The sequence below is a fragment of the Buteo buteo genome, chromosome 10 (assembly GCF_964188355.1).
Source record: "Buteo buteo chromosome 10, bButBut1.hap1.1, whole genome shotgun sequence".
NCBI lineage: Eukaryota > Metazoa > Chordata > Aves > Accipitriformes > Accipitridae > Buteo > Buteo buteo.
In genome coordinates this window covers 41451181-41464894 of record NC_134180.1, presented here as the reverse complement: position 1 = coordinate 41464894, position 13714 = coordinate 41451181, and the positions used below count along the sequence as shown (strand labels likewise).

Sequence of the window (13714 nt, the reverse complement as noted above, 5' to 3'; positions counted from 1 at the left end):
GCAAAATAAATCTATATTCAAAAATCTTCAGTTGGCAGTAAGAACGTATCAGAGTTCAACAACCTTGTAAAAAAGCTTCCCCTTATCTCATTACTACACCTGCAGAAAAGAAATTAAATTAAACCAAAGCATCAAAACAGCCGAAAGGGATGATTGTTCCCCTGAGACCCTAATCTCCCATTTGCAAACAGCATTTGCAAACTCCTTTACCATCCTTCCCAGGACGTACTGATAATAAGCCTTTCCACCCCACTGAACGCAATTATCTGACCTTTCAAAGCAGTTTGCCATGAAGTGGTCTAACCTGATAATAAATAGAATTACTTAATGACACATCAGTCATGATTATCACAGCGATAGGATTATTCCATTTAGATTGTTTTAATAAAAAAAAAAAAAAAAAGGCAATCTGGTGATTAAGAAGTACCTGCAGTTAGCATGTCAGGTAACTGTATCACCACGCTTACGGCAGGGCTTCGACACTAGGCCCTGCTGGTATTAAAATATAACATCCTACCGTCACATAACACATTTTTAATAGAGGAAAATAAACTCTATTCTATCAGAATAAACCTGTATCATCTGTAAAAAGTATTAAGCCCATTTTAAGCTAGACAGCAAAAATGCGGAAGAAAAACCATCAGCTGATGAACCCAAAGACATTTCTAGAAGAACCTCTTTGTTCATGTGAGCGACCAACTGACAGCGTGCTTCATCAGGAATATTTTTAAATACATGATGAGGTGGAATACACTGTATTACAGCTTTCAAGATTAGCAATTTTGGGTTCTGCAGCAAGCTTTCATTTTCTATTCAGGGAATACTGTTGACACGAAAAGTGAAATTACTCAACGTTAGTAACAATATGATAACTATAATTTAACAGAAAATTCTCAGCTGGTGTATATCTGTGTATTTCCTTTGACTGCAATGGAACTACACAAGTACACCATCTGCTCTGGAACTGGCTCATCACTTACCAGGTCAGCAGTTCATGGGTAGACAAAACAAAGAATAAGCAAGTCTAAAACTAAGTTTATTATCATTTAATTTCCTTTTTTTTCTTTTTCCCCCATTTTTTATAGTCACATTTGTGTTGTAATGCAAGCAAGAAGCTTGCAAAAAAATCTCTCAAGATGTGTTCCAATCCAATATGCTGCGATGATAAAGAAAATTAGAGTAGATTTTAGTGGTATGTCTTAAGCTTGTTTTCCAATTGTTATAATAATTCTGCAAATGAGTAGTATTTTGAATTCTCTCTGGCAAGTATTTTTCCCATTTCTTGGTGTAAACATAAAAATAAACTAAAGATGAATATAGTGGCAAGCAGCAATTAGAACCAAAGTGGCAGAACATGTATAAATGCAGCAGTGATAACACTGGTTTTTCTCTCTTGAGTGTCGTTATTCATTACCTGTAGAATAATCTATTCTAGGCAGCACTGTCTTAATGATGATGCTATCATTTTTACTAAATACTGCTAGCATTTCTTTCTTCTATCCCTTTCAAGAACAAGGAAATTAACACTGTGGGCAGTTTGGTCACAGTCTAGTTACATGCATACACACATATACACATACGTAATTTCTTGTTCCTAGTTAACTTCAAATTAAAAAAAACTTGCAAGCTTGTTGATTTATCATGTGTAGCAACAAGTTATTTTGTTCTCTTTGTTATGCTTTTATATAATCATGCTCACAGCCTGTATGAATGGCAATAAAGAATTTTTGAATGAAAATTATTTCTTGCTTTCATTCTGTGTAATTCCCATCAGCAAGCACCCTGCAATTCTGTGATGCCTTGTGCCAGTGATGCTTAGGGTTTTTTTTTTTCCCCGAATGCCATTTATCTACCCTCATGCAGCTGCATGTTCAATTTATCACCATACCTGCAGGATAATGCTCCCATAAGCATTCTTTAGTAGATTAACCGCATCTGCATGAGACAGCCCATCCAAAGGTTGCCCATTAATACTGACAATCCGATCTCCAACCTAAAAGTACAACAGTAATGGAAAATTACTAGCATTAGGGAAAATTAAAATTAAGAATGCTTAAAATTCTCGTGAACTTGGCACTGCACAGTCATGCTTCTCTTTTGCAGGATCCCTTTTGTGAGAATTCTGCATTGCTAGTGATCATTTACCATTCTTCAGAGCAAGTACAATACGGATTTTTTAAAAATAACAATGCAATCAGAGAAACAAAGATGGGTTGTAGTTTACTATTTCCATTTGCAAGCAGAGAGAGTGAGATTTTCATTGCTGTCCTCCCACCCAGAAAGGATTCATTTGTGTTCATATGTGCAGACAAGTTCATATTCTTACAGATTATGGATGCACATGCTGCATGCAGTATAGGAAAGCAGGCACTTCTGATATTAATCTAATTAACCTAGATGATTTCTTCTTCTAATACATAAAAATGATCTTGACCCTGGCACTTAGTGCTATTGTCTAATTCTATTAGAGACACGGCATGAATGTAGCAGCATGTACTAATGAATCTCATGGGCCAAAGCAATCCTATGTATCTGCATGATAAGTTCTTTTCAATACTAATGATTCCTTACAACTCTCTGCAAAACTGAAAGTGTTCACCATGGTCATTCCTGGAAACCCACATATCCTGTGGGTCTGACGTAAGTGCCTTATTTTGACATTTCTTTATAAGGGCCTTAAGATCAAATAACTAACTTCCGATCTGGTTTCTACCTGGTTTGAGCTCTAAATGATGCCCAGTCTGCAGTCCCCAAAATGCCTGTGGTTTCCAGAGAGCCTGTTGCTGCCCTCCCTGGGTCTGGATGAACATATACATTCAAAGACCACTGCAAATGCATTTATGTTCTTTCTCTTAATGTCACTTTTCCAATGTGGGCAACACTTGCCATTATCCCAAGATGAAATATAATTAAAAAGGGAAGAGAAGGGCAGCTTTTGGTTTTTTTGTTCTGGTTTTATATACAAAGAGGCAGAGTAATCTATGAGACATTACAAAGTGATGGCACATACAGAACTGCTTGAGGCTCCTTCTCTGTGGGACACATGGCAGATGAAATAGGAAATATTGAGAGGACCCCTCTACTCACTCTGAGCCTTTGGGTACGTGCAGCCACACCACTGGCTTGAATCATAGCAATGAAGATGGGAATATCTCCTAATGGACTTCCCTTCCCTCCTGCTATACTGATACCAAGTGCGTCATTTGGTCCCTAAAACAAAGCAAAACAAAACAACATTTGCAATTGGAACTCGTAGAGGTCATTGTTCAGTGTATAGCAATAACTGACTCATTTGATTTATGAAACAGGGAGAAAATAGATAGGTTTGACAGACACACGCATCCTCACGCACGCAGGCCCCATTACACAGGCGTACATCCAACAACCTATTGCAAACGTAAACAATGCAATTTTACTTCTGAGAAATGCTACAAAAATTAACAACTTCAGTTAAAGGTGTCAGCTTTTTGAATTGATAGAAAATAACTCACTGACCCTTGTTATCTCCACAGTCCTTGGGCCCATATCTGCTCCTACTATTAAAGAAACAAACAATTAGCTTCTGTAATTAAGAGATAATATAATTAAGAGATAACACTGTCAGGTGACAATGGTCCCTTGCTGCCTAGTCAAGAGTTATCACCAAGCAGAAGCGAAGCCTTCCTGTGCCAAACCAGGCAGCGCTGCTCACGTGAGGAGGATGGGATTTCTGTTTCACCCAGAGATGAATACGGATGTAATCACTCCGGCTGACGGATGCCACCGTGACACCCATTGTAGCACAGCGGCTGCTCGCCACAATCTATTGAATAGCAGCACTCTGCCGGCCTGAAGAAAAGCCCTACTGTGCATTTCACTCAATTAAAGATTGGCTTATTATTCATAAATCACAGTGTCCCTACCACAAAGGGTAGGGCACACGGCTGGTCTGAGACTGTTGAGGTTCCATTGATTTCCTCTTCTAATTTGTGCTGTATTAGTAAATAATAGGCAGCCAGGAAGTCTGGCTGGCATATATCTAGCCATAGGACATTTAAAAATACTCAAAATATATTAAAAAAAAAAAAAAAGAAAAAAAGGAAAAAAAAAAAGAAACAAGGAAAAAAACCAAGAAAAACCCAAGAAAAAAAAAACAAGAAACAACCCAAGAAAAAAAAAAGGGGGGTCACTTCAAAGGAATCATTCAAACTGGGACCAAACAGCCTACCAAGCTGATGGTGTAGTCACGTCCTGGGCTCTGCTATACCAACCCCTAATTCTATCAGCTTTAATTAAACTATTTTAAGAACCTTTTGGAAGGCAGGCAGAATTAGTCTCTTTCAGAAGTTAATGATTCTTAATAATACATATCGGTCTTTCCCACTGCCACGCATGTGTGCTCGTGCAGATATCTGCTCCGAGTACCCAAGGCAGGATTGCCGCGGTGCTGCGAGGTCCGCGGCAGTGAGAAGCCCAGCCCCAGGGACGCCGAATCAGGGTGTGCAGACACGCACTCTCAGCGCTGCAGGGCCCTTCAAAATGGCACAAGGAAGGCTGCCCAAAAAGCCACGTGCCTCCTCTAGCGCATGCAAACTGGCAGAAGAAACGTCTTGTACTTCTGCCCACGGTCAGACACGAGCAGAGGTTACCAACTTCTGACGCAGGTCAGAGCGCACAAACGAGCAGACTCTCCACAAGCTACTGCAGGTTGTAGATTTAACACTTGCTAAACCTGCAAATTGCAAACTGGGCATTGTGACTTTCTCATTACAAAACACCCCTTTATACACTCAAGAGCAACAAAGATATAAATGAAGTGGTGGCAGCTTTATTCCCTGAGAAAACTGTTTCTAATGCGAGAACCTTGCCTGTGCTAAGCCTCTGACAAGGGCGTCGGGGAATAGCGGGGCGCAGGAATTCTGCACTTAAAATAGAGGAGCCATTACTCTACTGGTAGACATAAAAATAATGTCATCTGCTGGAAAGTGTTCAGGTCTTAAAACATCAGTGGTGCGTCTTCTGGGAGGCTGAGTAGGAAAACCAGATTCAAGTATTCAGTTTTGCTTTTAAAACAGGACAGATATAAAGCAAATAACACGCAGCTATTCTGACAGCCACCCAGTTTATACCTGAGTTTCTCTGAGACACATCTGCTGAAGATCTTTTTGTGCTGACAAAATTCTGTAAGGTAGAGAGGACCGGAGCAAGCGCAGGGTGGAAGTGGCTATGGACACTCTGTTGGCTCGCCTGAAGTTAAAAATAAATCAAAACCTGTGAGTCAAACCCAAACGTTCACTTTAAACCAGTTCCTGCAACATATGGGTGCAGCTGTGCTCTGTGCCAACCAGACTGGAAATACCACATCGGCCACACAAGTGCAAACCCCTCCAACTTCATTTCCTACCTACCAAAATCCATCCCCGAGTTGTAGGCACACCCACAGCGCTGCTCACTGCACAACGGCGCTTCACTCCCCAAGGTGCACACCTAATGCCTACGTTGTGTTCGGGTCTGCTCTAGAGGGCTTAAGGAAGGAGGATTAACCCCCTCCTTTGCTTATTCCCAGTGTGTCTCCAAACCTGAGGAGAAGGGGAGATGATGGTTGCTGCTACAGCTTGTGGGCATCGTCCCCACGATGCAGCCAGCAGGCACCTCACTTACACCCACCTCGTTACAGGGCAGTAATTTACAGGCTTTGTTATTTTAGCTGAATATATTATCTGATTACAAGGTCCTGTAATTGACCCCGCTCCTTTCATTTGACCAAGAACCTACTTTTATTTCCAGAATAACATGCCAGGTGACAAAAGGGAGAGCCTCCGAAGACAGCTGCTTGTGCGCGTTACCAATTCTTGGCCATCCACTTCCAGCCCTCCTTTTCCCTATTTCCGTACCTGGCTTTATCTTCAGACTCTGCCCCTCGAGGAAACATCATTATCAATTTAGGAAATGCGTCTGAATGACAGGTTTCACCGAGGGCCAGACCTTCTCAAGTAAGCCGCCTTATACAAAACAAAGATCTGGTCTATACTTCTCTGCCCACAGCAGAGCTTTCTCCCTCTAAATGCATTAGGTGGTGAATCAAAAGCTCTGGCAGCATTTATCCTAACTGACCAGCGTGCAGCTGTCAGTGATGAACAACAGGCAGAGCACAATTTCCACCTCTAGTTGCCAATTCATGGGTCAGTTAACATAATTTGCAATGCGCGTGAAAGAAATCACTGTCCTGCACCACAAGGCTTATATTTCTACTGTTAAAGGTATGCAACGAACCAAGAAAAAAGCCAAGTGAGGACAAAAGTTCTGGATGCTCTTGGCCAGCAGCTTCTAAAACGTCGCTCGCAGTTGTGCAAATCATTCAAGCTGATTTGCTGTATTATCTGCCAATATTTTTATAACTCTTGGAACGGTTTTGCTGAGAAACATTTATTCAGTTTTCAAAATTACCAAGTCACTTAGGAGCAGTGAGATGAAGACTCTAAAACGACTCTGCATTTAGAACAGCAATTAAGATTTCTTGTTTTAAAAGAAATACAGAAATTACTAGGTTGCTGTAAAAGCCTCTTACGCTACAAAGAAAGGGGGATGACGCTGTTTGACCTGACTTTCGACCTAGAATCATGTTAGATACTATAGCATTTTGCTTCCCTTTCAGCTATGAGTTTTACACAGTAAAACTGGGTGGATAATTTTTAACCGTCACTTTTTGATTACATTGCTCTTGCTTAGGCTAGCTGTTGATACAATGACCAAAAAAAAGTAATACTCAAGACTGCTGTCTTTCCTTAATGCAATCAGTATAATTTCCCTCTGTTATTTCATTTCTCTTTGCCTGCTGCACGCAGTGCAGATGTTTCTCCAATGATATTTAGTCATTATTTTTAAAGCTGGGCTTAGCCCAGCTGTTCCCACATGGCTTTAGCCCTTCCTGATACCTCACCCACCCAGACAGCAGGCTGGATCGCTGCTGGCCTTTGGAAAGTTAAGAAATCACGCCACACGCTTATGATTTTGGCGCCCTTTTTGGGTTGTTCACACACGACATCAAGGACAAGCCTCCCCTCTTACTGACCTCCTTAAAAGCATTCCTGCTTTAACTTATGTCACCCCTAAGCCTCCTACGGCTCCTCCTTCTCCGTTTCCGAAACTAAGCCCTTCTTTTAGCATTGGTGGCGGCTGGGCTGGACCCCACCGGTGTGCAGCCTCTCCTGCCTGCTCACACATCAGTGGGAGAGGGAGGCGTGTGGGCAAATGTTCCCCGGGTCCCTGACAGCTGCCCCTGGGCAGAGAGGGGGCAAAATACTCCACAGCAATAGCACTGCCGCGAACCACGGCTCGTCTCGCTCGGGGACACTGGCAGCTTAAATATCATGGCAAAGCAAGTCAGTCTTCGGAAGGAAAATCCATTTTAAAAAAGTTTTCTAAGTCATCTTGCCTTGTTTTTCTCCCTTGTAGTACTTGGACTTTAATACTCATGGTATCGGTGTCCGAGCTGATTGGGGGGCACGGGGAGAGGGGAAAAGCCCTGCACTGATTGAAAAATGAATTGTTGTCCTCGCTTCAGGTAAAAAGCAAGTGAAGCAGGAAATTGCTCTGTGTTTTCTTTGAGAGCAAAGCGGCTCTCATGTGGTTCTGCCATAAGATAGGCAAAGATACAGTTCAGTTTCATTAACTCATTTTGATTGACAAAACAGCTGCAGAAAAGACATTCAGCATTTTTTGTAGGTCTAAAAAAATTTCTGGACATCATCATTTGAGAAATATATTACATATTTTTGGTGTGTCTCAGGAAGACACTCCTTAAACAAAAAAATACATTAACTAGCTCTTCTGCTTAATCAGCATTTCAGCATGACACTTACTTTGCAGTTCAGCACAGAAAATTATGGTGATAAAATATTTTGTTCCACATCCTCAGGAGTAAGCGTCTATGGAAGGACTGAGCCTCACGTGCAAGCCTGTGCACTGTCCCCGTGCCTTGCCCTTCACAGCTCCATTTTATACGTATGAATTTGTCACTAACCTGACTGTTTTGAGATGTTTTCCGTGATGATAGCCATGATCCAGCTCGCAGTCTCCCAAGCTCAAGATGTACTAGGCCTTGGGCACACTTGGAAAAAAAACCCACAACGTACAGCATTTAAGTAGACATATGATATTTCACGCTCTCCTGGAGAGAATTCTGTTTATATTCAGCACTACAACTCCGTGAAGAAAACCACAAGGAATGCTCAAAACATTAACATTTGTATTTAGACAATACAAAAAGTGCCCATCCCTGGATTTAGGTTTATTCTGAAGGTCTATCCTGGTTGCTGAAGTCAGTATGCATCTTCCCGCTGGCGAACTGTAGATGGCCAATTACTCAATAAAAATAAACAAAAAGCCCCCAACTCTTTAACAGACGATTGCCACAAACAATACTCATGAAAAACACTTCAGAGGAAAAATGCTGCAGAAAAGGGTGAATTTAATACATATGCATTCAACTTAATAACGTACACTCATGTCACCAATTTCCAATTCTTAAATAGGTAAACTTTTGGCCAGGTACCAACCCCAAATGGAAAAAACAAGGAAATAATTAGCCTTTCCCTTCAAGAACAAAAGAAGTCATATGCAGAAACACTAGTGGTGACGGCAGGGAAAAAACCCTTGTCTCCAGATGCAGTTTTGAACAGAAATGGGTCTGCAGCATCGTTCCCACCCGTCCTTTCATCCTCGGTACAGGCTGTCGGGCCCAGGAGCCATACGGAGGAGCTAACATCAGGCACTTGCAGCCAGGCCGTCCCCTGCCCTCTCCTCCGACTCAAGCAGCCACATGCTTTTTAATGGAAAAAGGCAACTTTTTCCAGACTGTACAACTTCAGAGTACAAAATCACTCCTGCAAGATGGAAAGCTGTGCAGAAACAGATTTAAGCTGCCATTTTATAGCTGCAGGTTAGTGCAGCAAAGCCAAAGGCATTTGATTTCAGTTCTGTTTTGTATGCCACTCAGGTTTCCAAATATTTTTCTAATGTATGAAATACACAGTTGCGTTTTCAAATAAATGCCTAAATACTACGTGTGTCTTTGTTTTCCCTTCTTCACATCATCCCACTTCTAAATATACACGGAAAAGTGATTTTAAATGAATCTCCCAAAGTTATTTCAGATGAAATTCCTGTGTATGTGTAAATAGCACTTCAGGATAATTACCTTGCATAGTGTCAGTAACTGCAACTCAATATTTAAAATGTATTATGCACTCACCTTAAGTATGGTGGCAACAGTCTCTTGTGAGGCATTTCTCATATCCTCTCCATTTACAGACAAAATCTGATCTCCTTGAATTAATCTTCCATCTAGGTCTGCAGCTCCTCCTTTAACAATGTCAGAGATAAACACTCCACTTCCATTTCTAACAATGCAAGAAGCATATGGCTAATTACACAATGCAATATTCTTTGGGAGACCAATTTAGATTACTTGCATTTAAGAGACATTAAAAGAAACCTGTGAGCAGAGGAAGAACTAGTTTTACACCCCATTCAACCGTCTGAGTGTAAAAAAATCTTTGAGTTTTAAAACCAAGGCACGTTTTGCTATATTTAATGCTGTCTTTCCCCTTGAACTGTTAGTTCTGACTGTATGATCCATAAAGATTCATGAAAAATACCACTTGTATGAATAAGAAGCCAAGGATCGGTCTAAGATGGAGTTAAACTATCTCCTGATGTGCCTGATATGAATTATGCAGCCTCAGATTTTTTTCTGTATTCCCCCTAAAGGTTCAGCTCAGTTTCTTTTCTAGAAGCCTGGAGGCCCCCAGCAGAAGAACAGGGAGAAGTCTGCAGAAAAGACTTTCATAGTTTGCACATGAGTTATGCAGAAGAAAATCCAGCTTTGCGGCTGTCCGCCTGCAGCAGGCAGCGAGGCTTGCGAGAGCAGCAGGCCACGCAGATGAAGGGAAGGTATTTATTTATCAGCTCCAGCCTCCTCGCAGGGGAAATCCCCTCCCGGAGGCCGCAGGACCCCTCTGTGCTGGCCCCAGCTCCTGGGTGCTCGCTATGGGGTCAGCTGGTGCCAGCTGCAATGCCAAGATTTGGCGTTTGGTATCCTTCACCCTGAAGGACACACCACTTCACAACCTGAATTATACCTGGGTATCACTTAATTGATTTCAGAAATTGGGCTACCTCTAAGGTGGAAATCCCCACAAGCAAAGCACTTGGTACAGAAAGTTTTGCACAGGAGCAAACGCGGGAGGGCTGGAGACTGCTATTACCATCTGTAGGGTAATTTACATAAGCTAAATTAATTACCCAACCCACAATCTGCTCACAACACCTGGGTTAAACATCGCCACTCTTGTAAAAAACTGCTGTGGAAACTTTACTGACCATACGCAGCCAGGATAATGACATGATGATTTGTAATTGAGAAAATAAATTTTTTTTGGCAATACAGAAGAGCAACCATATGACTCTTATGCACCAACGCTGAACGGGTGCTCACCAGTGTCGTGCCGTAAATCTCTTCTAGCAATGAAAGATTAAATCTATCAGTGCCCTGGTTCGAATGATCTAATAGCAATGGTTTAGAAATACATCAGTAAAAAGTCACATTTTATTAAGCAGCTGTTACCTACCAACATATCTCAGATTCGGCTCTGCACTCACAGAACCGCTGCCTGTAGTGTTGTGCAGCCACTTTGATATCGTTCAGGATTCGTATCTAACTCGGGCTCTTACCTTCCACTGACACTGGTCCCTTTGAACCCGAGGAGGAGCTAGATCTGACTCACAAATCCATTAGCAAAGGCATATCCTGCTATTTGGAAACAGGAAGGTTCCCCCCCGCCCCGGCACATTTTGAAATCAGAAAAGCCATGGTTAGGGCCTCCACCAGAACAGTCTGGTTCTGCCTGTGCCCACTCGGCCACGCTGACTCCAGGAGGGACGCCCGCTCTGTGCCGCACGCCGGGAGCAATCCCGGCAGCAGCAGCCTTTACTACACAGTGTGTTGCTGTTCTGATAGAAGAGCCGGGACCACAGCCCCATAGCACCCTTGAAGATATTTAGATAGAAAATTCTGCTCCTTGTGGAATTTTTCCTTTATTTCGTATTCCATTTAATGGCTACAGCTGTTCATATGGCAAAAAGCAAAATACTTCTCATTTGAAGTGCAGTCCGGTCAGAGAGACTCTTACCGTTTTCCAGCTATGCTGAGCCCTAGTCCTCGCCCCGTTTTCTTTTGTATATCTACATAAAAAATCTCCAAGTTTTCTTCATCTTTGTAATGTGCTTCATCTCTATAAACAACCAACTGCACCTTCTGGGGCGTCTGTCTCAGCGCAGTGATAGCTTCTTCATGGCTGGCATTCCGCAGATCGATCCCGTTCACCTGAAATAATCACTGTTTTCTTTCCAAATGACATGTATAAATGATCTTTTCATCACACCCTACACTTGCGTGACAGGACAAATTTGTCAAATTGACACGCCTTGGCACTCTAATTTAGTGCTCCCATTTCCAGAGGGCCAAGCTCCTGGATCTCCTACTGAGCGCAAGTTTGGTGCTTTGTGCCACTGCCTGGAGTAAATCACAATAATTAAAACATTTTGGCTTGTAAGTTTTGTGGGTGTTCTTCCCTTCTTTTTAAATGCTGGAACCTCAAACAATGCTTCTTTCTTACGACTAGACAAAGTGGGACGTGCTCCTTTGAGCTTCCTGTATCTCTTACTGCTCAGATTCCTTCTTCCCCGGCTTTGCAACGCTGTCAAGCCAAAGACAGAAGGAATCAGAAACATTAGCAAATGGCAATGGCGAAGCCCAGGCAGGACATATTAAATGGTTATTTTGCTTTGTTCCAATAGATGGCACACAAGACCGCTCCTGGAGCACTCGATTACGTTTCTCTTACAATAACCTGAAAATGTTTTAGCATTTTAGTAATACCAGACGGAACAAGAAGTTCTCACTGAATGCTCAAGTATTAAAAAAAACACTGTTGCAACTTGAAACTTAATCTCCTAATTTTGCCAAGCCTTATCCAGAGATACCCTTTAAGGTGTTTTCCAATATTCTGTTGACAAAATCATCCTTTATTTCTTAATACCAAAAAAACATCAATGCTTAAGTAATTTTGAAGTCTCTTTAGGAAGCAGCATGAACTGTAACTGAATAACAATACAATGTTAATCCACTTACATAACATAATAAGTTTTAAGGCAATGAAAATATTGCTCAGTATTTCTAGATATGCAAAGTTATAATCATACTTAATTTTACATTAAGATAATTAAGCCTAACCTATAGTAATTATATTATTGTGTACTAATTCTGCACACATTTATTTGTATACTGCGTTGGTATTCTTTTCTCGACAGAGGCATCTACGTGCGCTTTATCATACTAATCTGAAACTAATTCAGAGTCATCTTTTTGATTCATTAGTACGGCTTTTAAAAGCTGAAATAATAACAATATTATGGCACACAAACATTAGCACTTTCCTGTTTGGCCAGAGAAGAATTAATTAACCTTCCCCATTTTTATCCCCTAATTATTGTGCTCTGTTAATACACAGTTATTTATAAAACAAAAACAACATTCAGCCTTAACACTAAAAAAAATATTTTCAGTGCAAGAGCTGTAAAGACAACTCCCCAAGTACCCCTCGCTATTTTTCTAACCCTACACACCAAAGCCTTAATGGCCATGCTGGGAATTTGTCCTGATCTGACAGCTAGACGCCGCAAGCAGCTGCGCTGAACCCCTGCCTGACGCAAGTTTCATTTGCAGACCAACACTTCTTTCTTAACCCTTTCTGTCCTCGATTTCCACGCTTGTCTGCGGGAAAAACCACTATATTTATTCACAGAGAGAATTCTGCGCATTCACCAGTTTTATGAACCATGGCCCGAAGCAGTCGGTAGCTCCCGCAGCGATGCTGCACGTGGGCACTGCGAGTTTTTCCGCAGGAGCGATGCTGCGGCCACGCTCGCCTTCTGGCCCCGCGCTCGCCCAGCTCAGCACTTCGTTTGCGGGCGGCACGGAGATGCTAGAGCAGCGGCGGTAGTGCAGGCCTCCGAATGAAAGATTAAACAGATGAATAATACTGAGCTATTGGACATGACAGCTGAACTATGTAATTCGAGAACTGCCTTGCTCGATTAAATTTAATATATTCTCAATTTGTACCTTCAGTTTATATGAATATATAAGGAAATGTGAATTTGTCAGGACGTTCTTAGCGACAGAAAAGAAGCTTCAAGTACAGATCCTGCTCAATGATCTCACTTTCCTCTACAAGAAACCTACGCTGCATTGAATACAAGTACACATGACAAAGATACGAGCAAGTACATACATGGAGAGACTCATTTACCTCCAGAATTTGATCGCCGGCCCAAAGCCTGCCATCTCGGGCTGCTGCCCCTTCTTCATAAACTTCATGGATCACTATGGCGTCCTGCGGGAACAAGGGGGTGGCATGAATCCTCCCTCCCAAAATCCCCACAAACTGGCAGCCACGACCCACCCCACACAGCCCACCCCTCTGCAGTAAAAAAGCACAGCGCTCCATGTCGGGATAAGCAAGACTGTAACACGGACTTTTTTTTTGGTTTTTTTAATATTTTGGGATAAGAAAATTACTGCCATAATCAAAATACAGATAGCTAGTAAAAAGGCAAAAAGGATTTTGTTCACCACTTCAGGGTAGTCTTGTCTAGAGCTTCTTAGGCTTCC

At 41.9% G+C, this 13714-nt stretch overlaps 1 protein-coding gene across 2 annotated transcripts in view; it reads right to left on the bottom strand.

Annotated features, from left to right (window-relative positions):
* The window catches only part of PATJ (PATJ crumbs cell polarity complex component), a 156322-nt gene that overhangs the window by 8143 nt on the left and 134465 nt on the right, over window positions 1-13714 (bottom strand). For both annotated transcript variants that reach the window (XM_075037253.1, XM_075037254.1), the window contains 8 exons: window positions 13353-13436; window positions 11172-11365; window positions 9233-9380; window positions 8003-8089; window positions 5109-5226; window positions 3496-3536; window positions 3088-3210; window positions 1889-1993 (listed from right to left, as the gene is read on the bottom strand). In XM_075037253.1, coding sequence (XP_074893354.1) covers window positions 1889-1993; window positions 3088-3210; window positions 3496-3536; window positions 5109-5226; window positions 8003-8089; window positions 9233-9380; window positions 11172-11365; window positions 13353-13436 — 900 coding nt within the window. The remainder of the gene's footprint in view (window positions 1-1888; window positions 1994-3087; window positions 3211-3495; window positions 3537-5108; window positions 5227-8002; window positions 8090-9232; window positions 9381-11171; window positions 11366-13352; window positions 13437-13714) is intronic.